The sequence below is a fragment of the Globicephala melas genome, chromosome 21 (assembly GCF_963455315.2).
Source record: "Globicephala melas chromosome 21, mGloMel1.2, whole genome shotgun sequence".
Taxonomy (NCBI): domain Eukaryota; kingdom Metazoa; phylum Chordata; class Mammalia; order Artiodactyla; family Delphinidae; genus Globicephala; species Globicephala melas.
This window is the reverse complement of record NC_083334.1, coordinates 23,533,256-23,559,725: the sequence shown is the minus strand read 5'-3', so window position 1 is coordinate 23,559,725 and position 26,470 is coordinate 23,533,256. Positions and strand designations below refer to the sequence as shown.

Genomic DNA, 26,470 nt, shown 5'->3' with positions numbered 1-26,470 from the left:
TCTCAGAGTGACACACACCGTTTCTGTTCACTTTAATTGGCTGCACAGACCAACCCTGGTACAATGAGGGAGAAGAGCACACTAAGATGTGGCAGCCGGGGGCAGGGATCAGCGGGGACCACCTCGGAGCCTGCTATCACATTTCCTAAGTAGCATAATTACTTGGTAATCGGTTTTTCCAAAATGTCTAAAAATATGAGGTCTTTTGTTCTTTTTTTAATCAATGGCACATGAGCATAGAAAAGTCTGGCAGGACCAGCAGAATTGTAATGTCAGTCATGTTTATTTCTGGGTATTGAGATTATGGGTGATTTTATTTTTGTTTCTGTAACTTGGTTTCCCAATGCTTTTATAATTAATTTATAATCAGATTTTTTTTTCATCTTTTTCAATGTGGAATATTCCAGAGACAAAAAAAGGTAAAGGTTGAGACAACTTATTATTTTCAAACATTTTGTATGAAGCATTACTAGACACTAGGTATTTCTGCAGGGGAAAAAAGGATATAATCCTTGCTTTTAAGGAATTACGTATTTGGGAAGACAGAAACACAGCTATAATACATGTAATAAATTCTACAGAAGAGGAATAAAGGAGCATTAAATAAAGGGCAACACACAGAGGAGCCAACTTAAACTGACTCCTTAAGACAGATGGGAAAGAGAAAGGGCGTGGCTAGAACAAAGAGCCTTTATACCAGCCTTGGAGTTTGGACTTGGCATTACAGTGCGTGGATGCACCATTACAGGAGTCTAAGCAGGGAAATGAAATGACCAGATATATTTTAAAAACTCACCTACACTGGTTTCATTGTTTTATCTTTAAAAATACTGATCCACCTGGAATGTTGTAAATGTTACACTTCAGTGCAAGACAAAATGAAATAAATCTCAAACATTAGTTAACATTAGTACATACAATGTTTACTATCAAAAAGAACTTTAAAGCCTTAAAAGAGCTTTGACACGCCTTCAAAGTTGAATTTCTAGAATTACAGCAGAAAAAACATTCCGGCTGGTAAGACTTTAAAGAGCTTGGCTGAACTGTGAAATGTTCAATGTGGCAAAACAGACGGAAGAGGCAGAAACTGATAAATGGCATCAGCTAGCAAAAATACGAATGAGCGAGCACCTTACTGTATATATTTCTATCTCGTCCTCATTTGGTACACTGTAAGATGGCACACTCCAAAAATTACTATATGCAGAGAGCAGTCCTTTTCTAATCCTTTATGTCCATATGGTTCCATGGAGACCAACATTAAGGTGTTTACTGCCTTGAGTGCAATCAAGGTATGGCATGATTTTAATGTGAATCCTTTATTGTCCTGTAAGGTCATGGCATAACTGATTTCATGGAGAACAGGTGGTTCGCATTTCTTAACTAGTTGCTCTGTTCTTTCTCTTCCACGTTGAGTACAGTATCCACAGTTATTCCTACGTCCTGCAGTGACCAGCCTCTCTCCACTTCCAGAGCCCTTCTGGGAAAGGAAGTGGAAAGGCTGTATAGGGATGTGTGGTACCCAATTTTCATCATCCAGTCAAACAAGACCTAAAAGATAAAAAGCTTAGTTACCAAATACTGTACAAAATTGTGTCCCTCTAGATCACCATAATATTTTACGATTCTTTCATTGTTAAACCATGCCCCTAGGAGTCATGAAACAGAACTTTCATACCTTTCAAAGGAACTTTCAAGAGTTTAAAGGAAAAGAGCATGCCATGAATTTTGAGATGTGAATGACCTTTAATACCTGTTGTTTCAGAGAAGGCCTAGGGACTACTGGCACCTACAGACAGCAGAAGCATTTAACAATTAGGAAAGCCCCAACCAAACAGGAATGGAAAGATTATCCAATAAAAAGGTTAAGAACAAAAGGTTAGCATTTGGGAAAAAAGTCATTTAGATTATAATCTAAGCCAACAGTCCACATCGAAATCACCCAGGAACTGTCACAACAGACATGTCCATGTCCCAGAGACTCTGCCTTTTGATAACCCAATATTCAATGGGCCATCCCTATAAACGTATCACATTTCCTTTCATGAAGATTCCCTTAGTAATTGTCCAAATTTCCATTTATTATTGCCTAAAAATAATGCCTGCTAAAGGATGGTTTGTTGCTTTAGGAAGAAAGCTGAATGACAGAATGTTCTCAGAGGATGGTGGTGTATCAATTATAGATAATCCCTGACTTCTACCACCATCCATGTACCCACTGATATTCCACGTAATAAATGTGTATTATGTCATAGAGTGTCATAATTTTCCCATACATGAATATGCCTTCTTTTAACCAATCCTTCCATAAACACTTATACCTTTGACCATTTGTCTTATTTCCAAAGAATAAGTTCTCATAAATGGCATTACTGGGCCAAAAGATGTATTTTAAAATATATACTGATAAATTATCCCACAGGAACAGTGGTCTGACTTACATTCACATGAACAATTAATAAGAATCCCTGTTTTCTGCACACACTGCCCCAAACTGGGTACTATTCTTTTTGATCTTTGACAACTTGATAGGTAGAAAACGGGATCCATTTTAATCTGCATTTTTCTGATTCTAAGTGAAGCCTAACATTCCACTGAGGTGTTTTTTTTTTTTTTTTTGGCTGTGTTTGGTCTCTGTTGCTGCGTGCGGGCTTTCTCTAGTTGTGGTGAGCAGGGGCTACTCTTCGTTGCGATGCGCGGGCTTCTCGTTGCAGTAGCTTCTCTTGTTGCGGAGCACGGGCTCTAGCGTGCAAGCTTCAGTAGTTGTGGCACGTGGGCTCAGTAGTTGTGGCACACGGGCTTAGTTGCTCCGCGGCATGTGGGATCTTCCCAGACCAGGGCTCGAACCTGTGTCTCCTGCATTGGCAGGTGGATTCTTAACCACTGTGCCACCAGGGAAGCCCACTAAGGTATTTCTTTTCCTTGATTTGTATAAGCTCCTTATAGAAAAAAATAACTTTTCCAAATTTTTAACTTGATGAACTTTATAGAATTTAAAAATTTTTATGTAGTCAAATCTGTCAGTATTTTTTTTATGGTTTATAGTATTCTTGACATAGAAGGTTAAATGCAACAGTAAGGATAGAAAATTAGTTAAATAATAACAGAAATTTTTAACACACACATAATATGTTCAAATGCACTTAAAAGTAGAAATACACCCAAATATTAGTAATTGGCTTTGGTGCCGGACTGCAGATTAAAATTTCTTTCTACTTTTCTATATTTTTCAAATTATTGCTAGTGAACACAGTATTGTTTTCAAAAGAAAAAAATAAGTCTATTAGAACAAAAAGAAACAAGCTTTAAAGAATGACCTGAAAACTACATACAAGCAATGGGGTTTACGTTAATAATCCATCAGGGATAATAAGAACAAAGTTAATACCACCTGCTTCCAAAAGCTTTGAAAGTATCTTACCCACCAAGCTGTGAAAATGTAATTAAAACAAAAAACAAATAAAAAAAAGAACTGAAAAAAATCTGAATGCAAAAATCACAGTTCAAGAAGGCTCAGCATACCTAATTCTCCAAATTTCTTCCACGTAGAGTACATATAAATCCCATTTACCAGGACTTCCCTGGTGGCCCTGTGGTTAAGAATCTGCCTGCCAATGCAGGAGACACAGGTTCGAGCCCTGGTCCGGGAAGATCCCACATGCTGCGGAGCAACTAAGCCCGTGTGCCACAACTACCGAGCCTGCACTCTAGAGCCCACGAGCCACAACTACTGAGCCCATGCACCACAACTACTGAAGCCTGTGTGCTCTAGGGCCCATGCTCCACAACAAGAGAAGCCACCGCAATGAGGAGCCTGTGCACTGCAACAAAGAGTAGCCCCTGCTCGCCGCAACTAGAGAAAGCCCGCACACAGCAACGAAGACCAACACAGCCAAAAAATAAATTTAAAAAGAAAAAAAATCCCATTTATCCTCACCTGATGGGAGTACAGACAATTGAAAACACCTCCTCCCTGCATGGGAATAAACTATTGCCAAATTCAACACAAATATGTCTCCAGGGCTTCCCTGGTGGTGCAGTGGTTGAGAATCTGCCTGCTAATGCAGGGGACACGGGTTCGAGCCCTGGTCTGGGAGGATCCCACATGCCGTGGAGCAACTAGGCCTGTGAGCCACAACTACTGAGCCTGTGCGCCTGGAGCCTGTGCTCTGCAACAAGAGAGGCCGCAATAGTCAGAGGCCCACGCACTGCGATGAAGAGTGGCCCCCACTTGCCACAACTAGAGAAAGCCCTCGCACAGAAACGAAGACCCAACACAGCAAAAATAAATAAATAAAATACTAAACTCCTACCCCCAACATCTTCTTTAAAAAAAAAAAAAAAATTTTCTCCAAATATGATTCTCCTCACCTGTGAACTGCAAGACTTAAAAAACCTTCTCCTCAGGACACGCCCACTTGGACATCGAAGAGCAACAGTCACGACCTGAGGAATAAAAATGTTCAAATGAGAATTTCAACCACTGCTCTTTGCAATTCCAAAACCACTACTCCTACGAAACACCTGTACACGGTTCTAAAAGCTCACATGGAGTTTTGTAGGAATTTAGCTCTGAGAGTTGTACACAAAAATTAAGGTCCAGATAAAATTCACCCTAAACACAGAAATAATTCTTCTAAACCTGAAAAACATCTTCCCACTGATTGAGAAGACCAGTGACAGAACCTTCCAGAGAGGACACCGAGACGCAAGGCTTCTGTCTGCCAGACAACATCAACACTGCAGCTGGGCTCTGAAAGTGACCTACCAAACCAAGAAGATCCAGGGCCACCTCAGAGTCTGCAGACAAGACAAACACTAGACTGGAAGGAAACAAAAAGCTACCCTTTTCACTCCAACACTGTAGGCTGTGCTCCATGCCTACAACATGTGTGCAAATGAGAGACAAGCCTGGAGCCGGTCCTGGTTGCTGGGGCTGCAGGAGACCCTCCTCCTGGGAGCAGCTTTGTCCGTTTTACATGTTGAGTTTCCCCACCATCTTTCCTCTGATAAAAGAGTTAAACAGCTAAAAAGAGCTTGCAACGTGCTAGTATATTAAAGGACACTCTAAGAAGAAAAGAGAGGGACCGAGAGATTATCACACTAAGTGGGCTGAGAAAGACAAATACCATATGATATCACTTGTATGTGGAATCTAAATATGATATAAATGAACTTATGAAACAGAAACAGACTCACAGACATAGAAAACAAACTTTATGGTTACCAAAAGGGAAAGCAGGTACGGGGAGGGATAAATTAGGAGTTTGGGATTAGCAGATACAAACTACTCTATATAAAAGAGATAAACAACAAGGTCCTACTGTATAGCACAGGGAACTCTATTCAATATCCTGTGATAGGGCTTCCCTGGTGGCGCAGTGGTTAAGAATCTGCCTGCCAATGCAGGGGACACGGGTTCGATCCCTGGTCCAGGAAGATCCCACATGCCGCAGAGCAGCTAGGCCCGTGTGCCACAGCTGCTGAGCCTGCGCTCTAGAGCCTGCAAGCCACAACTGCTGAAACTCACACGCGTGGAGCCCATGCTATGCAACAAGAGAAGCTGCTGCAATGAGAAGCCTGTGTACCACAGCGAAGAGTAACCCCCGCTTGCTGCAAATAGAGAAAGCCCACGCCCAGCAACAAAGACCCAACTCAGCCAAAAATAAATAAATAAAGCCAGAAAAAAAAAATCCTGTGATAAACCATACGGAAAATATGAAAAAGAATACGTGTATATATGTATAACCGACTGACTTTCCTGTACACCAGAAACTAACACAACACGGTAAATCAGCTATACTTCAACTTAAAAACAAGAAAAGATGACGATTTAGTTATTAATTCTGATGTTCGTTATTTACCGTTAGGAAACCCTTTACTATGGTCAACATTATCCCAACTGTCCTGGGAGTTCTGTTGGCAGCACAGGTTGCAGAAATGGTGGTTTTATAGCAGCACCCACCACCCTTCAGGAAAGCCATGTTAGAAAATATTTCTATTCAAGTAGGTAAGGTGTTTGACTCATACCCAAATCAGTGCAATCTTTAGCTCTGTCACTACTTCTACTAAAGAAAATTTTATAATAAAGAAATCACAAACTAACAATCACTGATTAAAAGCCAATTATGCTTATTTTTAGAAACAATAAAACTTAACTTTTACAGTGAGGTTTTGTTCAAACTTTAATGCTCTGATAGGATACTTAAAGCCAAATGCTTTAAGAAAAACTAAGGTTAAAATACAGTGGGTCAGGACTTCCCTGGTGGCACAGTGGTTGAGAGTCTGCCTGCCGATGCAGGGGATGCAGGTTCGTGCCCCGGTCCAGGAGGATCCCACATGCCGCGGAGCGGCTGGGCCCGTGAGCCATGGCCGCTGAGCCTGCGCGTCCGGAGCCTGTGCTCCGCAACGGGAGAGGCCACAGCAGTGAGAGGCCCACATACCACAAAAAAACAAAAAAAAAATTTTTTTAAATTAAAAAAAAAATACAGTGAGTTAACATTTTCTATTATGATTAAATACTTAAGAGAAATGAACAATCGTTGTTTGAAACCCAGCTACTGTTCTGTCATTACAATTACTGTGAAAGGTGGGTGTACAATTTCTCCTAAGATTACTGACAGTCTAGTGGACTGGCCTATGAATGGGTAAAAGGCCTGGGACACAGTGTAAATTGGAAAGTAAATCACTGTCCCAAACACAGATTATTAAATGAAATCTAAATGAAAAGTAGCAGCAATAATTAAAATGTAGTTCCGTTAGAATGAAATAAGATAGCATACAATAATGAAAATAGTTGCTATGGTATTATGGTAACAATATGATGATTTACAAAACTATTTTCAAATTATCTTAAATTCTACACTTATTGTCTTTTCAATTTAAAAGTAGAAGAGTAACATATGGTAACTATTCTATTGTGAATTCTAGACTACCGTGAGTTAATTCTCCCTCTCATTTAAAAAAATCTTACTGTATTATTTTAGAACTCTATGGATAGTTGTAATACGAAATACATAACAGGCACTTAAAAAAATCAGGGTATAATGCTTAAGAATTGCATTATGTTTCAGATTCCCCACTCCCTTATCAGAAATTCATGTTAGCCATTAGTTCACTCATCTATTAGTCTGCTCCTAAGTCCAAGCAGGCTTCCACTATAACAGGAATTTTCTCATATGGCTTATTATTATAGAGCCACAGCTACTACATATACAGAAACACACACACACACACACAGTGAAAACTTCATTCTGTTCTGATAACCTTTAAAATGAATGTTAGTTCCTTCCCGAGCAACAAAGAATTATAAAGATGTCCCTCACAGCCACTATGGAGAACATTATGGAGGTTCCTTAAAAAACTAAAAATAGTGCCCGCTTCGGCAGCACATATACTAAAATTGGAACAATACAGAGAAGATAAGCATGGCCCCTGCGCAAGGATGACACGCAAATTCATGAAGCGTTCCATATTTTAAAAAAAACTAAAAATAGAATTACCATATGACCCAGCAACCCACTACTGGGCATACACCCACAGAAAACCGTAATTCAAAAAGACACATGCACCCCAATGTTCATTGCAGCACTATTTACAATAGCCAGGTCATGGAAGCAACCTAAATGCCCATAGACAGATGAATGGATAAAGAAGATGTGGTACATATATACAATGGAATATTACTTAGCCATAAAAAGGAAAGAAATTGGGTCACTTGTGGGAACATGGATGCACCTAGAGACTGTCATACGGAGTGAAGTAAGTCAGAAAGAGAAAAATAAATATCGTATAATATCACTTATGTGTGAAATCTAGAAAAATGGTACAGATGAATTGGTTTGCAAGGCAGAAATAGAGACACAGAGAACAAACGTATGGACACCAAGGGGGGAAAGTGGCAGAGGGGTGGGGATGGTGGTGTGATGAATTGGGAGATTGGGATTGACATGTATACACTGATGTGTATAAAATAGGTAACTAATAAGAACCTACTGTATACAAAAATAAAATTCATATATTAAAAAAAAAAGATGTCTCTCAATGGCCTATACGGGAAAAGAATCTAAAAAAGAGTAGATATATGTATAACTGATTCACTTTGCTGTACACCTGAAACTAACACAACATTGTAAATCAACTATACTCCAATAGAAATTTAAAAAAAAAAAAGTCCCTCTATGCTGTGGGTGACATCACACATTTAATGGGCCTAACTAATAAGGAAATAGAGAATTTCCTGAAAATTATAACCTCCAGTATTCCTAAAAGTGAAATTATTCTTTTACATATGGACTCATGAAATAGTTGTGTAGCTTGAGGATTAAAATATATTAGTTATGATGGGGCAAGCTTTTTTTTTTTTTTTTTTTGGCGGTACTTGGGCCTCTCACTGCTGTGGCCTCTCCCATTGTGGAGCACAGGCTCCGGACGCGCAGGCTCAGCGGCTATGGTTCACGGGCCCAGCCGCTCCACGGCATGTGGGATCCTCCCGGACCGGGGCACGAACCCACGTCCCCTGCATCGGCAGGCGGACCCTCAACCACTGCGCCACCAGGGAAGCCCCACGGCAAGCTTTATGTATGATGATATATCATGATTATGATACCAGAGCAAAGTTGCAAAGTTGGCCAAATACAAAATGGTACTTTGCAGAAAGCCAGAAACAATATGACTACACAACTTACAAACATCCTAAAATCTTGGGTAACTGTGGCAAAGCACTCATTGCCTACTCCAAGTGTGCCTTTTTAACTTTGAAAACACTTCTTTAGGGTGATAGGGTAAAGGATGGGTTAGAAAGGCACACTCCCCAAACTAGAATGCTTTCTTTTTCTTGTTTTTAACTTTGATGATGATGATGACACTCCACACTTAAGGTCTACTTTCACTATTAGGAAACAGTCAATCACAAGGGAGGGGAAAAGCCAGGCAGATGTCCAGAGGGACCAGGCTAACTGCCCAGAAACAGGCCATTAGATCAAGAGTAGGATAACAAGGTCAATGAGAACAGGAGCGTTATTGAAAGAGGGACTGCGACACTGAGAGTCATGCAAGGAGGTAAAACTAATGGCTGGTGAATGGTTAGCGGGAATTAGGAATTTATGCTTTGAATTCTTAGAAATCTATGAGCAGTAGCAACTGCACAGGTGGAAAATGCCTTGCCCAATGATGATTCTAATAGAATCAAAATCTTCCAATACTTATTTGCTTTTCTTGATTAGTGTAGAATACACTGTAAAAGTATCAACCAGTATCAACTATATATTAGCAGCACTCTTCATAAAGCTTCATTACATAATATAAAGTTGCTTGTACCTCATTAATACTATATATATACAGTGCATTTAACTATATATATACTATATATACGGTGCATACGTTTAACATGTGATTTTCAGGTAACAACTATTTACCTTAATTTTGTTGACTTTATTAACCAAGAAAAGAGCAAAGAGGACCAAAAATCAGAGCAGAGCCAGAGGAAGAGCAAACAGGAGCAGGGAGAAGAAAACAGGGATAGTACTGCTCCTAGCGAAAATAAAGGCAAAGTTCTGGCACAGCCAGAGGGCCAGGGCTCTCCCAGCAGGGACCTCGGAGACTCCTGCCTGTGGCTTCAGCTTCAAGTGAGGAGACGGGATGAGATCTCAGTTAGGTTCATTCCAGCTCTAAAATTCCATTACTCTGACATACACTTTACTAAGTGTAGCACAAAATGTCATCTACCCAGTATGGGAAAAGGGTAGAAAAGAAACAAAGTGGAATAACTATGAATAACTCTTATAAAGAGGAGAGCAACATCAAATGCCTCTGGGTGGAGGTCTCCTGAGGTCTCCTAAAAGGGCACAGACCTGAGATTCTGAAGAACACTGTCCTTCTACCTATAATCACAAAAAGGTACAATTTCAAAGGATTCACTGACAACCTGAATGTCTGTCATCACCTTTGGTGACAGACTGCTGTCCTGCAGGAGTAACATCACGTGCTTTAAAGCCCCAGTAACTTCTTAAAAGGTGTTCCCTGTCAACCTGAGCTGTACTTAATCACTCCTGTATTGTAAGTGTTTATTATGGATACCAACCCAGAGCTTAAGGAGAGGTGAGGGTGCAGGAGGCTCAGGACAAACATGTCATGGGTATGGATTTGATGGGTGTAACAGGGAGGAATTAGACGTTTGGTTTTTCCTTAAATAGAGTTTCTCCCGGGGACTGTGATTCTCCTGAGGATTGATCGCACACTTCGTTGTCTCTATTTCTGTATGACTTTCAGATTTTCCTCAGACATCCAAAATACTAAACTTAAATGTTGCAAATGCGTTGACAAAAAAGAGACCCTCCTATGGCTTTCATGGCTGTCTCAAAAATGGTTTTCAGGGAGTGTAACAGCTGCTGAGCCTCAGGAAATGGAAAACCATCCAGCTCTCCTTTGCCTAAGCCACTTCGTGGTTTTAAAGACACGTGTTCCCGTACATTGGAGACTGTCTGAAACTGAGCTGGGCAACCGCAGGAAGGCAGCATAGATTATGACAAAGTTGGGCAGAGGGCAGCTCAATGCAGCGGGGCGGGGGCTCAGTCCAACCCCGCTGTGCAAACACCAAACCAGCCTTCAATTCTAACACCTACAAAGTAGCTGCTTTCTTCATTTTCTCTTTAAGGGGAAAACTACAATTTGAAGTCATCTGCCTATTTTGATTCTGTTTTAATAGGTAACTCATTTGCTGACCTAAAGTTTTGGAAAAGCCCGAGTATCCTATCTCTGCCTGATGAAGTGGGAGGGCTTTGAAACACAAGCTCGGCAGACAGCAGGCTTCCAAAATAGGACTCGCGATGAGGAGTTTGATATTACCCCATATCAAAACAAGGTCTAATCATAGTGCAGTCACATAAGCACTGTGCTGTCTCTCCTCTCTAAACCCAAATTTATTCATTTATTTTTTGGCCACACCTCACGGCCTGTGGGAACTTAGTTCCCCCATCAGGGATCAAACCCAGGCCCCAGCAGTGAAAGTGCCGAGTCCTAACCACTGGACCACCAGGGAATTCCCATCTAAACCCAAATTTAGATAAAATGTACTTACTTGATATTAAAGAAAATAGAAAATATATTTAATTTTCAAAGAGAAAAAAAATAAGCTTACTTCTTCAGCTATTTCAGGAGGTTCCTCAGGTAAATCAAGAACCTAAAGAAAAATAAGTATTTAGTAACAGGAATGTAAACAGTCTGAAGAAGAAAAAAATAATCTCAACATGAAGAGTTCCTTTCGATACAGTGTTTGGACATATCTATCCTTAATGAAATATTTTCTTTTAATATATATTTATAAAACATTTACAGTGAGAACGAGACTCACTTAATAAACATTTTTGGATAAGCAGCTTTGTGCTAACAGTAGATCATAAAAGGAGGATTTGAGACGATAGCTACCATCTACACACATTTAAAGAACTCCGTGTTTATGATGTTCCAAGACATCATACAAAAATGTACTACTTACAGAAACAGGGTAAATATTAATTAAGTCCAATAAGACCCCCAAATTATTTTGGTTCATACATATACGCAGTAAGATGAGTGCATATTTATTTTTCTTCACCAGCATCTTCTAGGGGACTGGATAACCACCATTCACTTTGGTTGCTTTCATGATTTACTCATGATTCCCTATTTCTGTTAATCTATTAAAAAAACAGATGTACGGACCATTTTCTCTCATTAAAACACTTGTTATGAACAATTTCACCTCCCCTCCGGGATGCTTTTTATTTTTTAATACCATAGATTCCATGTTTTATAACATTTTGTCTAACAAACATTAACTGCATTTATTAAATAAACCATTTGTTTTTCTTTGGTATAAAAAGCATATGTGACAGTCAACCGAAGGTTACCATCAGCATGAGATAATCTGTGCTATTAACAAAAAGCAAAGAATCTTGAAATTTTAATTAGTCCTATGGACTAAATGTTAGACATAGTTCAATGATCTGATTCTTACTCTCAAGCTCCATGAAGGGACCAGGAAACCTCAGACTGAAAAGCAATATGTTAGAAACTACTTTTAGGGACTGGATAGCCTACTAGCTTTCCCTAAGACTCAATAAAAACAGACTTATTTCAACCTCAACCAGCTCCAAATCATAGTCAACTTAGGGATTAAAGATTTGAAAGAAAAAAAGGACTGATAAACCTGGGCATCATTCCAAAGTGAACAGTTGCTAACTCATTCCCTAGAAGGGCCGCTGAGAACAGTGATACACTCATGTTATTAATACGAGCCGCTCACTAAATATGACGTCATTGTGTCTTACCTACCCATAGGAATATTTCCCTTCGTAAACATAATATTTTTCATTTCTATATAATTTAATTACTTCCTCAAAAAGAACTATTTTCTAAATTTATCACCATTTATCTTCCTAGATTCCTTCTAAAGTTTGGCTCAGAACATTAATATTAAACAGGAAAAGTGATTCTTAATGAAGCTGAAGCTTAATGAATCCAGATGGAGACACCATCTGGATTAAAAGCCAGTCCTAATCTTCCCTCAGTATAACACTTTCACCCACAGAACAATACTCTTACTGCACGCGGATACAGCTCAGTGAGCAGGCATTAAGTAATGAACCTCCTTCTGCGTGGGCTGTTCAGCGGGTGGTGAAACTTTGGTTACAGGCTTAGGCAAGTTCCATCTCTTTGCTGCTTCTCTGTTTGATGTTTCAGAAGATGTCTGACTCTCACTTTCAAGCACCAAATCTTCATCACCCTGGTCAAAAACAAGACAAGTTCTAAAGAGATGTTCTCTATCGACTTTATTCTATTCACAATGGTTATTTCTTTTACCCTGATGGCATTTCAGTAAAAACAATATAATTAAGTCATTATTAGACCCAGAAATTTAAAGCATTATCTCCTTAGACCAAAAAAACATGGAACTTAACTAACGTCTCATAGAAACCACCCTGATCCAGCTCTGGGGCTCCCTCTGATAGTACAAGGCTGAGAGGGACCATTCCATTTTAATTGACCCCTAAGTTTTTCAGTAAGAAGAAAGAAGAAAACCTGAATATCCTTTCCTCCCTGCAGTAAAGGAAGCAAAGCAGTGCAAGAGACTGTGTCTTTAAAAGGCTGTGAAAATAGAACATGTGTGTAAAAACACAGGTCTATGCATGTGACCAGGCAATACTTCCATAGCTGCGTGTGGCCCTAGTATCTTGTTATATATAAATATCTTTTAGCTCTCAAATTCAAACTTTGATCTTCCATTTGAATTAATCACTTTAGGAGGGATAGGATTTTATTCCAGAAATCTTAAAGATTACTTTTTATTATCTATTAAAACCTTTTCCTTAGCAAGATAATTCACTTAAATGTCAAAGTCTCAAATATATACTTATTAGTTCAATAATGCCTTTCTTCTATATGTACTGACCTTTGAAAAGTTCTCTTTATCAAACTAAAAATGGGCACCATTTTGGTGGGCTGTTTACCCCATTCCTTTATCCTAAGAGAATTTGTTGGAAGGAGCATGGGGCATGGGAGTCAAGAGATATTGATACTAGGGCTTCCCTGGTGGCGCAGTGGTTGAGAGTCTGCCTGCCGGTGCAGGGGACACGGGTTCATGCCCCAGTCCGGGAAGATCCCACATGCCGCGGAGCGGCTGGGCCTGTGAGCCACAGCCGCTGAGCCTGCACGTCCAGAGCCTGTGCTCCGCAACGGGAGAGACCACAGCAGTGAGAGGCCCGCGTACCGCAAAAAAAAAAAAAAAAAATTGAGATATTGATCCTGAGCAATTAACTGGCCAAACTTAAGCCGCCTCACTGCAAAACTAGGGGCTGGATCAGCAATGGGTACACTTTCCTTCCTAGAGTCTCAGGTCATAACACCAACAGTCTGCTCGCTCCCTGACTTTCTTTTGTCTCCATTAATTAGGTTAAAATATATACTAGTAGTACCATGGAGACATAGCCTAAAAGCAAGGGGCAGAATGACTAATTCACACCGTGACCGTTTCAGAAAGAAACGTGGCAGGCTAAGGTCAGGCTGTCAATGTCTAACATACAAAACTAACAAGACAAATGCAACTCAGAAGTGAAGTCACTACATAGAGTAGTTGCATTTTATGTTGCCGTCTTTCACATTAATTTCATTACCCACGCTTGATTGTTTTATGACATATTTACCATTACGAAATGAACACAAACACTCTGCTTCACTGTCAGAATCCTGTTTACCTCTACTGGATCATTTTCTTTACAAAATGGTGAAAGGTGCAGTATAAACAGAAAGCAAAAGAAAACAAAACAAAAAAACCAACAATGTCTTTGGGACAGAAAGGATCTTACACAAAAAGTCTGCGGCCAGTTCTAAAACCGAATTCCTTTATGAATAGCCTTTTTTTCTCTGTAAGAAAACTTAACATTGTAAATATCCATTAGCAAATGACAAAATTCATACTCAATGCCAAAGGAAAAAAGAGTCAAAGGTCAATTTGGCTTTAAAAAAACAAAGCTAAACATGATGAATATTACGAGAGCTTATAATACCTTAGAGATCGGAATTCCCTCAAATGAAAGATGTGATTTGGTCAACAGTTTTCTCAAAGACTGCCTTCTGTTAGAGCTTTTCGAGAATCTAAGTTATATACTCTTTAGACATCAAAAACCACTTAAACACTTGTGACATACTAATATGCTAAATAAAAACTGATATACAATCATTATAAATAAAGACTCCTAAAAAATAGACTGGACTAATCATTTGTAATTTTTTAAAAATCAATACATGCTAAAGAAAACATAAGCAGTAGCAGAATTCAAAATATAATATTTTCTAACCCCAAGTTTATGACCATGGCTTAACTTCCAGGTTTCACCCGTCATACGATAAAAGCGTTCTTCCAGCTTTTTCAATTTCATTTCCTGGTGTGGTTTTAGAACATTCTCTATGTATCTGCTGGCCTGTTCCAAAAAACATAAATTAGGTGGTGTTACTATACATTAACATTCCTAAGATCTTATTTACATTGTCTATAATGTTGTAAATAAGAACCAAGTAAGAAACGGTGTTTTCACACTAATTCAATTTTGCCAAAAAAGCAACATCCTCCACTTCTGCATCACTCTCTAAAAATCTGCATTCGTGTTTAATGCAAATAAAAACAAATGTTCTACACTTCTGCTTGTATGGCAGTGTACCTATATATCCTTCAACGTGTTTTCAATGCAACAAAAAATTTACGAGGGGCTGGAATACAAAGATGTAGAGGACAAGGCCTTTGACTTCCAGGAACTTAAACCCAAAGCTGTTTGCTCACGGCATGATGCCTAAGGCATGAACTGGTTTGGAAGAGCATTAATTAAATGTTGCTCGATCATGGTAAAGTAGAAAATATTTTTAGACTCAAAAGACATGGAGATTCTGGTTTTAAGATGACAGAGTGAAATTATTTCTGCCTCCCCTGCCTCTTGAAAAATCACCCCAAAACAACCAAGGGAACAAGAAACAGAAACCCTAATTCCATCACCAATGAAAAACAGAGAAACACTATAACCCCCAAACCACTATATGTAAGGACAGATAGAGGAATGATAACTGATCTGAGTGAGAAAACTGCAACCTAGGTGCTTGCAAAGGATGACAGCAACAGGAAGCCAGCCGTGCACGCCACAGACTGGAACAGCTCAGGAAGAGAGACACCAGGTTCCCTGGCGGGGACACAGGGTGAGAGGCAGAGCTAATATTGGGGGTGTCGGAGGAAACCATGCATCAGCCAAGTGTTACCAACCTGAGTTCTGGGACTCTAATCAACAGAGTTGGTAAGAAGCCAGGTGAGAAATTCAGGCGACGTTTTACTGGGACTCCTGCTGCAGCACCTGGGAGCGGGAACAAGCAGCAGGTTCCCTTGCTCACTCCCTGGGGCAGGGGGGTGAGCTGGTCCCTTAAATAGGGTGAGGCGAGGCCTGGAGGGGCGCTTAGGTGGCCTGCCCACCCCCATGGTGGTGCTGTGTGCAGGGGTCACGAGCAGTACCCTGCTTCTGCTCCTGGCACCTCAGGAGACGCAGTTGGATTTTGGCCTTTTTGTATCTTATTGTTCATAATTTGTCCCATTGCACAGGCATGCTGTTATGTTTAGTCCCTTATAGTTTCTTTGTATTCTGTTGCTTTGTCCAGGGGCAAGAACTGCAGTAAAGGGTCCCAGGTCCCAGCCTGTCTCACAATGAGTTTGTACTGAACCAAGGATTAGGACTATTCCAATTCCTTGCATCTGAGTTTCTTAAAGAAAACGGGGGAAAATTATAAAAGAGTTATTGGACCCCCAGACCCACTACTCTACCACACATCCAGGCATGAAGGTTTATTCTCTGGGAATATGAACCAGAAAGGCTGCTGAGTCACAGATCCAGGCCTAGTGGAGGGCAGGAATGCAAACTAAAACAGAAAGAGCACATGAAAATGCACCCACTGGAAGGTGACACTCCCCAGCCCTTCCCAACTTGACTCAGATTGCTGGCAGCCAGGCCTTAAGAGCCTCCCCCGCCCCCCCCACCCCCCCCGCCCAACCTGGGAGAATGGAGATGCATTGTCTAGAGGAGGTGAATTGCAAAAGAGAAACCCAGAGATACTGACAAAGCTAACTTACTCCTCAGTAACCCTACAGTTAAATTGGTGTCTACCCTATATCAGCAGACAACCCATCAAGCTTTGCTCCCATACACAGAAATTCCAATTAGCTTGATCTTCCTTTTTCTTTGAAGTAAAACACAAAGCTTGATGAAATTTTACAAATACTTACACCAACAGTTAGCTTTTAGTGTACGATTCTTAAACTGAAAGGACGGAGCCAAGAATTACCAGATGATTAAGGAAAGCCTCCGACGCGAAAAATGGAGACTAGAACTAACAAACAGAAAAAGGGAACCTGAAAAACCACACTGGAATTTTGAGGATAATGGTGCAATACTTCAGAATTCTAATGATTTTCAACCTGTAATTCTATACCAAATCAAACTATCAATCATGTGTCTGAGGAGAAATATCACCTTTTTAGAATCCAAAGACTCAAAAGTGTTATGCATCACCAGGCACATGTCTGCCCAGGCTGGGCACTTCACCATGTACATAGATACACTGCGAGATACTGATTTATTAGTTTCCCTTTGTCCAAAGAGAGAAGACAGAGGGTTAAAGTTTTTAGACTTTTGCCAAACAGAAGAATCCCAACTTTTTTTCCGAACCCTCAGGAATTACAGATGCCAATTAGTATATAATTGGCATATAGATGGAATTATAGTTAACTAATCCATCTCACATGCAAATCTTTAAAAATGAATAGTAACTTCCACAGGAAATAACATTAAACATTAGAAGCTCAAATATTTACAAGAGAACTTCTTAACAAAAGATCTCGCAAGGACACTTTCCTTGCTACTGAATTCAGATCAGGGTAGTTACAAATGTATTAAACAGTAACTACTCCCACCCCCTAACAAATATATAGGCTTTTACTCTTGGGATCTTTTTTCAGCCTTCACTTGTTTACTTAAAAAAGGAATAATTTGCTCACCGGAAAAACAAGTGGTAGATGTCAAAATTTTAATGCCTTTGTACCTAGGCCTTTGTAAAGGGTTTATGTTTTTAATATTTAGGTAAAAGTCCACAATGAGTCTCCTCTTTTACAAAGGTCAATCATCAATCTGGCAACTGCCCAAATGCTACCTGTTAGATAATCATCCATGGTAAATGCAATTCCTAGCTAGCAAAACCAAACTTGGATGGGATGTAGCAAAAGCGGTGCTCAGAGGTAAAGTTACAGCTGTAAATATCTAATTAAAGAAGAAGAAAATATATCAAATCATTAACTTTACACCTTAAAAATCTTGAAAAAGAACAAATTAAACCCAAAGCTAGCACACAGCAGCAAATAATAAGGAAGAGATAAACAGAGAATAGAATAGAAAAACAACAGAACCAATGAAACCAAAAATTGTTTCTTTAAAACGATCAACAAATTCCAGAAAACTTTAACTGGACTAAGAGAAGACAACTAAAATCAGAAATGAATGTGGGGAAATTACTATCAACATTACAGCAATAAAAAGGATTATAAAGATGTACAATTGTATGCCATCAAATTAGATAACCAAGATGAAATGGACAAATTCTGAGAAACACACAATTACCTAAACTAACTGACTCAACATGAAATAGGAACTCTCAACAGACCTAACGTAAGACTGTGTCAGTAGTTAAAAACCTCCCAACAGGGGCTTCCCTGGTGGCGCAGTGGTTGAGAGTCCACCTGCCGATGCAGGGGACATGAGTTCGTGTCCCGGTCTGGGAAGATCCCACATGCCGCGGAACAGCTGAACCCGTGAGCCATGGCCGCTGAGCCTGCGTGTCCGGAGCCTCTGCTCCGCAACGGGAGAGGCCACAGCAGTGAGAGGCCCGTGTACCACAAAAAAAAAAAAAAAAAAAAACCTCCCAGCAAAGAAAAGTCCAGGACCAGATGGTTTCACCACTAAATTCTATAAAACCTTTAAAGAAGAATTAGCACCAATCCTTCTCAAACTCTTCCAAAAAACAGACGAGGTGAGAACAGTTCCTAACTCATTCCGTGAGCTCAACATTATCCTGATACCAAAGCAAGGCAAAGACACTACAAGTAAATTAAAGACCAATATCCCTTATGAATACAGATGCAAAAATCCTAAACAAAATACTAGCAAACTGATCCAACAGCTTATTGAAAGGAGTATATACCAATGCCAAGTGTAATTTATCTCAAAAATGCAAGATACTTCAACATAATAAAATCAATTAATATAATACATATTAATAACACAAAAGGGGGGAAAAAAACCACATGATCACCTGAATTGATGAAGAAAAAGCGTCTGACAAAATTCAACACTCTTTCATGATGAAATTATTTAGAAACAAGGAATAGAAGGGAACTTGCTCAACATAACAAGCATCTAGGAAAAAATCCATAGTTAACATCATACTCAATAGTGAAAGATTAAAAGTTTTCTAAGATCAGGAATAAGACAAGGATGCCTACTTTCATCACTCCTATTCAACACTGTTTAAAGTTTTAGCCAGAGTGATAAGGCAAGAAAAAGAAATAAATGACATTGCTTTTGGAAATGACGAAGTAAAACTATCCCTATTCTCAAATGATACGATCTTATACATTAAAAATCCCAAAGAATCCACACACAAAAACCACTAGCGCTAATAAAAAAATAAGTAAAATTGCTGCACACAAGATCAACACACAAAAATCATTTGTGTTTCTATACACTAGTAATGAAAAATCAAAAAAGAAAATTAAGAAAACAATTGCATTTATAATAGCAACAAAAGGAATAAAATACTTAGGAATAAATTTAGCCAAGAAGGTGAAAGCTATGTACACTGAAAACTACAAAACATTGTTGGAAGAAATTAAAGACAGAAATAAATGGAAAGATATTGCATGGTTATGGATTGCAAGAATTAAGATGTCAATACTCCTCGCAGCAAAGAAGACTTAATATCATTAAAATGTCAGTACTACCCAAAAAAATCCCCAGATTTAAATGCAATCCTTCTCAAAATCCCAAAGCCCTTTTTTGCAGAAATGGAAAGGCCAATCCTCAAATTCATATGGAATTGCAAGGGGCCTCAACAGCCAAAACAATACTGAAAAAGAAAAACAAAGTGGGATGACACACACTTCCCGATTTCAAAACTTACTAAAAAACTACAGTAATTAAAATAGTATGGTACTGGCACAAGGATAGATATATATAGATAAAGCAATGGAATAGAAGTGAGGGCCCAGAAATAAACCCATATATCTATGGCCAACTGATTTTCAACAAGGGTGCCAACACTACTCAATGGGGAAAGAATAGTTTCTTTAACAAATGCTGTTGGGACAACTAGATATCCACATGAAAAAGAATGAAATTGGATTCTCATCTCACACCATACACAAAAGCTAACTCAAAGTAGGTTAATAACCTAAATATAAAAACTAAAACTATACACTCTTGGAAGAAAATATAGGGGTAAATTTTCATGACTTTGGATTTGGCAATGGATTCTTAGATATGACACCAAAAGCGTGAGCAACAACAAAAATAATAGATAACTAGACTTCATCAAAACTAAAAACATTTTTGTGCATCAAAGGACAATAACAAAAAAGTGAAAAGCAATCCACAGAATGGGAGATAATACTCACAAATCAGATATCTGATAAGAGTTTAGTATCCAGAATATATAAAGAACTCCTATAATTCAATAACAGAAAGACAAACAACCCAATTTAAAAACAGGCAAAGAACTTAAACAGACATTTCTCCAGAGAAGATATACAAATGTCCAACAAGCACTTGAAAAGGATTTCAACATCATTAGTCAATAGGGAAATGCAAATCAAAACCACAATGTGATACCACTTCGTATACATTATGATGAGTACTGGGGGGGTGAGGGGTGGAAATAATAAATGTTGGTGAGGATGCAGAGAAACTGGGACACTCAGAAACTGCTGGTGGGCATACAAAATGGTATAGCCACTGTGGAAAATAGTTTAGCAATTCCTCAGAAAGTTAAAATATAGAATTACCATATGACCTAGCAATCCCATTTCTATGTATATACCCCAAAGAATTGAAAACAGGTATTCAAATACTTGCACGAAAATATTCACAGCAGCACGATTCACAGTAGCCAAAAGGTGAAGACAACCTAAATGTCTATCAGTGAATAGATAAACAAATTCTGATCTGTCCATACAATGGAATATGACTCAGCCATAAAAAGGAAAGAAGTACTGATATATGCTATATGGATGAACCCCAGAACACATTATGCAAGTGAAAGAAGCCAGACACAAAAGGTCACATGTTATATGATTCCACTTGTATGAAATATTCAGAATAGATACATCCATACAAACAGAAAGCAGATTGTTGGTTGCCAGAGGATGGAAGGAGTGGAGAATGGGGAAATAAATGTTCAGTGGGTATGGGGTTTTCTCCTGCAGTGAAGAAAATGTTTTGGAACTAGACAGGGGTAGTGGTTGCACAACATTGTGAATATTCTAACTGCCACTGAATTATACACTTTAAGATGGTCATGTCATGAGAATTTGACCTCAATAATAAAAAAATCTGAACACAAACACATAAAGCAACAGACCTAAATTTAAAATGCCCCAGACATTTTTGTATTCTCTTTATATACTCTCTGAAACGTATGCTTTACCTTTTCACCCTGTGCCTCTTGCTGTTTTTTCCTCACAAGTTTTTGCCTTTTCTCATTCTTCTCTTCTTCTTCTAAGACATCAAAACATATAAGTACTTTTTAATTCCCAAGTATCAGTATGTTGAATGTTATTTTCTCTGAAAATCTTCTGTAGATCTTCACATTTTGGGAGAGAAAAGCCTTCAAAAAACAGACTGTATTTTTCAAATAATGAAAACGAGATACACACAGACAGTTGAAACAAGGAAATCTGCAAGAAATTTGTTTCTGTAAGAAAAGGTCTATTCTGAAAACAAAAATTCTCTGACATGTATTGTGTGTTACAGTTTTGGTGAGGAGCCTTCAAGAATAACGATGGGGCTTCGCTGGTGGCACAGTGGTTAAGAATCCACCTGCCAATCCAGGGAACACGGGTTCATGCCCTGGTCCAGGAAGATCCCACATGCCACGGAGCAACTAAGCCCATGCGCCAGAACTACTGAGCCTGCGCTCTAGAGCCCGCGAGCCACAACTACTGAGCCCGTGCCACAGCTACCAAAGCCCGAGCGTCTAGAGCCTGGGCTCCACAACAAGAGAAGCCACTGCAATGAGAAGCCCGTGTACCGCAACAAAGAGTAGCCCTGCTCACCGTAACTAGAGAAAGCCCGCGTGCAGCAACGAAGACCCGATGCAGCCATAAATAAATAAATAAAATTTAAATAAATAAATAAACAGTAAAACAGAACATAATGCACCAAATTCACTATTGGCAAGCTTCTTTCTAATAGGATATAAGAATGTATACATTAGTTTCAGGATTCATCTGTTCTGAGGTGAACTACAATATTGTTTTTTGTTTTGTTTTTTAAATAAATTTATTTACTTATTTATTTTTGGCTGTGTTGGGTCTTCGTTGCTGCATGCAGGCTTTCTCTAGTTGCAGTGAGTGGGGGCTACTCTTTGTTGCGGTGCATGGGCTCTAGGCACGCGGGCTCAGTAGTTGTGGCACACAGGCTTAGTTGCTCCATGGCATGTGGGATCTTCCCGGACCAGGGCTCGAACCCGTGTCCTTTGCATTGGCAGGCGGATTCTTAACCAATGCGCCACCAGGGAAGTCACTACAATATTGTTTTAAAAGGCTTCTAACACAAACTTTTACTTACCACAAAACAAAACAAAAATAAGAACAAGCATGGTTTCCTAAAATTAAGAGCACTTAACTATACATACGATATAAGTGAGTAAATAAAAACTGCCAGAATGGAATGAAAAATAAATTATCTTTAACTCTTAATCTTAATGATAGATAGCTACCATTTGTAGAACAGTTTACAAGCTGTACGTACCGAACAGCAGTTAAGCTGCACAAACACACAGACAATTTAAAATTAGCAAATGTGCAGAAATGCTATAGTTTCAAATGTATATACAAGAAAAAAGTATAATTTCTCATAAAAACATTGGGATTTATAGCCTATCCAAAGTTGTAACTAAAGTTGTAATGATTACTCTACCTTGAAATTACACAGCACAAATGAATGGTAAAATGATTCTTATTGTGCAAAGTTCTAGAATAAATAAAGGAAAAAAATTTCGGTAGAAAAGTATAAAAGGGTAGCATAAACAATAAACTTACCTTTCAGATAAACTTGGGAAGATTTAAACGAGTTAACCCATGAGGTAGTCACAGAAATAATTAATGTAAGGAGAGTAAGCAGTAAGAAAATCCGGCCACACAGCAAAATTAGATCTTTGATTCCTTATAAAGGTTAAAGAAAAATACAATTAAAATTCAAAACATTTTTCTTGATACTAGGTATTAACACATTAGAAGATCATTTGTACTGGAAAAGTACAGTAAAAGTTAAGGTATGCAACTGTCTTAAAATTTTTCATATAGTCTCCTTTGGGTGCCAAAATTCATAATGACTGTCATTACCAGAGCAAGTTTTCAGAAAATGATTCTAGAACATCTTATGTCTCAGGAATATAAGTAGAATTCGAGTGATTGGCTACATTATAAATATATGACTATCAATAATGCATAAATTCTGGTTTCCCTTCTTCCCAGAGAAGGGAAGAAAATTATCCACATAATTGGGAATTAAATTGTGATGGTATCATCTTATCAAATTCTACTTCTATTTAAAAATAGTCACTCTCACTGAAACAGCAAATTCTTATTTCTGACAGTTAAATTATGCAACTCTGTACTTCTCTATTTCTCAATATTTATTCTATCATATGTAAATAAAATTACTAGATACATGTTTGCCTAGAAAAAAAGTAAAAAATTTGGTTTTGTATTACCTTAAGAACCAAGATGAAAATTAATCAGCAGAAATGTAACAAGTACCTACTTTGTGTAATACAACTTGCCAAATGGTGAGGGAGTGTAGATATAAAGTAGGATAAAAAATGGTTTCTACCCTCCAGGAATTTTTAGTTGTTTTATAATTCTCAAAAGTTACCAGACAGACATACAGAGGAACCATCTTACCAATGTGATGGGGGCTGGCAGTTAGCCAATTAACTGACAATTAAAGAAGGAATTATATATACAGACTTAATTTTTAACTGAAAACATATATATATATATAATCCTTTTTTTAAAAAAAAGTAGTTTAAAGTTGTTTAGCGAAGTTTTTTTTTTTTTCTTTTGCATTACAGCCCTTCCAACCTTGGCCAGCATTACTACTGATTCAGGTATTGCTCAATATGACACAAGATTAAATCTCAGGTAACTGTGGTCATTTCAAAAGTAATTTGACACCTAGAGTATTGGTATTTAGAGAAACGGTTGTGTTATAGGATTTATGTTCCATATATTGCTTTTTGTTCTAGCAAGCAAGCAATTTCAAATGTCATATGTGAATACAAAAGAACTAGATTAATGTGTGCACCTCTCAATTAAAAATTTTTAAAAGTAAGTTGAGGTGTTTTGTTTTGCTTTGTTTATACCTATTCTCAAGAGCCCATATGCAGGGCACTTCAAAGGATAACAAACGTGAGGAACCAGCATTAAAGTATTTAGCTTAAGTACAAGTAAAAATGTATCAGCAATGAAGGCTTTTACAGAGTAGAAAAAGACAGGAATCATTTTTCAATGCATGTCCAAAAATATAGCCCAGGTGAATGAACACTCCTCTTCCCTTTTAATTCAATAGGAGGAGGAGGAGGGGAGAAGGGAGAGGAGGGGAGGAGGAGAGGAGGGGAGGAGAGGGAGGAGGGGGAGGGGGGAGGAGGGGAGGAGGGGGAGGAGGGGTCTCTGCTCTCAGGAAGTACGTTCCTCTGTGGTCAGAGCTGATCATGTGAACAGATCTCCTGCTGCAACCCTGAGTAAACACCTTCTCATTGACTAGTGACTCAAATATTAGTGCAAAGTAGAAGATTCTAGATGAGCAAAGTAAGGGTGAATTCTTTAAGGTAAGGGAGCAGGTAAATTCTGGAATAAGTGTGAGTTTAACATTTCTGTATATCATTTGGATAAAGGTCTTGTTAGATTCCAATACTGCTTGAGACTTCTGGAGAATCTCTGTAGATTTTTTGAAAAGCATTTTAATTTCTTATTTCAAGCAACATTCTGGGTACCTGACTTCTTGGGGGGTAGGGAGAAAGAGAGGAAATATACAAAGCTCGGTTTCATCACAGTCTCTAATTTTAGGACTGAGTTTAAAGAGGGAAACAGACATGTAAACTGATCAATAATATGTCCAAAAATGAACTGATTCTCCACTGGTCCACCAGTTTCCTTTCAGTTTTTCCTTTATCACTGGCACCACCAATGGCTTGCGGTTGTTCAACTCCACATGTAGGAGCCATCCTTGAATCTCCTTTCCCTCACCCGAATCATTAATCCATCAACAAATCCTAGTTGGCTAATATCCCAAATCTGTGCACATTTCACCTCCTCTGTTATCCTAGTCAGGCCAACCATCAAACAATCATCACGACTTCCCTACTTCAGAAGCCTAAGATGCCTTGCAGCTTCCTTACAAAACATTCTGCACACAGAACCCAGTGACCTGTTTTAAAACCTTAGGTAAGTCCCTTAACCTCCCTATATCTCAGTTTCCTCAACTGTAAAAAAGGGATTATAATAGTACCCACCCTCTGATTGTAAAGCGGATTAGATGAGGTAATGAATAAACACTTAGACTTTGGTTTACAGTACGTGCTAAATGAATGTTTCTACCTTGAGCCAATCTCCCTCTTAAGTCAGTCTCCTTGATCCAGCCTCAATTTTCTTCATCCTTTTCCTCCAACGCATCACAATTCCTTTGTCTGGAATGTTTTCTCCCGGCTTTTCAAAGTGGTGGTTCCTATCATCATTTAAATCTCTGCTTAAATTCCTCAGTAGGCCTACATCACATCAACCTGTTTATTTCCTCTTGAGCATTCAACACAATTTGAAAGCCGTGTATATGCTTGTTCATGTGCTTTCTGCCTCAGTCCCCTTTCACGCAAAACCTCACCAGATCTGGAGAGATTTTTTGCGCCAAGGGGAGTCGGCCTCCCCAAGGTGAGTCGGCTTCACCAAGGCGGCGGAAGTCTCGCTCCCCCCAAGGACCCGCGCCGGAAAACGGAGGCAGGCGCGGTGCAGCCTGGGAATCGTAGTCAAAGCTGCCTAGAGGGGACGCGGCTGGGAAACGGAAATTCTACGCAACGTTCACAGGACCGTCACCTGGGTATGAGCACCAAGAGGGAAAAGCCAACACTTACCCAGATCTGGGATCCCACGCTGGAGCTCCAAACACAAGAGCGGGAGAGCAGCAAGGAGGAAAACGCCAACAACGCCACGAAAAGCCATAGTGGAGGGCGCCCCGCTTCCGGGCGGAAGGCCCGCCCCTTCCGGTTTCTCCTCCCTTGGAAGGTGGAGTGGAGAAGCCCTGCCTAAGGGAGGAATTTGGGGAGACAGCTAGACTCTAAAGTCAGGTCGTTGGTCGGACTGAGAGAAGACCAGGTTTTTGAACTAATAATCTGTAGCCTTAGAACAAATGCAGGTCACCTTCTCACGTCACGTGATGTCCAGGGGAGACGGCCTTGCTGGCGCCCGTCTAACCAAGTTCTATGAAAGCAAAACGTGGGCTCCAGTGAGGCTGGCTGCACCTGCGCCTTTGGCCGTGGGACTCTGGAGACTGAGGAAGAGCTCAAGAGTAAAATGAGGGGCTTCCCTGGGGGCACAGTGGTTGAGAATCTGCCTGCCAAAGCAGGTTACAGGGGTTTGAGCCCT

General features: G+C 39.3%; 1 protein-coding gene and 1 non-coding gene across 3 annotated transcripts; one reads left to right on the top strand and one right to left on the bottom strand.

Annotated features, from left to right (window-relative positions):
• Positions 1 to 676: 676 nt before the first annotated feature.
• UBXN8 (UBX domain protein 8) lies at positions 677 to 26,100 on the bottom strand. 2 transcript variants are annotated; one of them, XM_030832613.2, is made up of 8 exons: positions 25,960 to 26,100; positions 22,874 to 22,996; positions 21,259 to 21,329; positions 14,835 to 14,957; positions 12,626 to 12,763; positions 11,138 to 11,179; positions 4,372 to 4,446; positions 677 to 1,551 (listed from the first exon to the last, which is right to left on the bottom strand). In XM_030832613.2, exons 1-8 carry the CDS (start codon positions 26,045 to 26,047, stop codon positions 1,384 to 1,386), a joined length of 828 nt encoding a protein of 275 aa, XP_030688473.1. In that variant the 5' UTR covers positions 26,048 to 26,100; the 3' UTR covers positions 677 to 1,383. The 2 variants fall into 2 exon arrangements, with proteins under 2 accessions (XP_030688473.1, XP_030688484.1); XM_030832624.2 differs by lacking the exon at positions 4,372 to 4,446.
• On the top strand, positions 7,373 to 7,479 carry LOC115841173 (U6 spliceosomal RNA). Its single transcript, XR_004034733.1, has one exon. It is a non-coding gene; the product is annotated as a U6 spliceosomal RNA (small nuclear RNA).
• Positions 26,101 to 26,470: the final 370 nt, after the last annotated feature.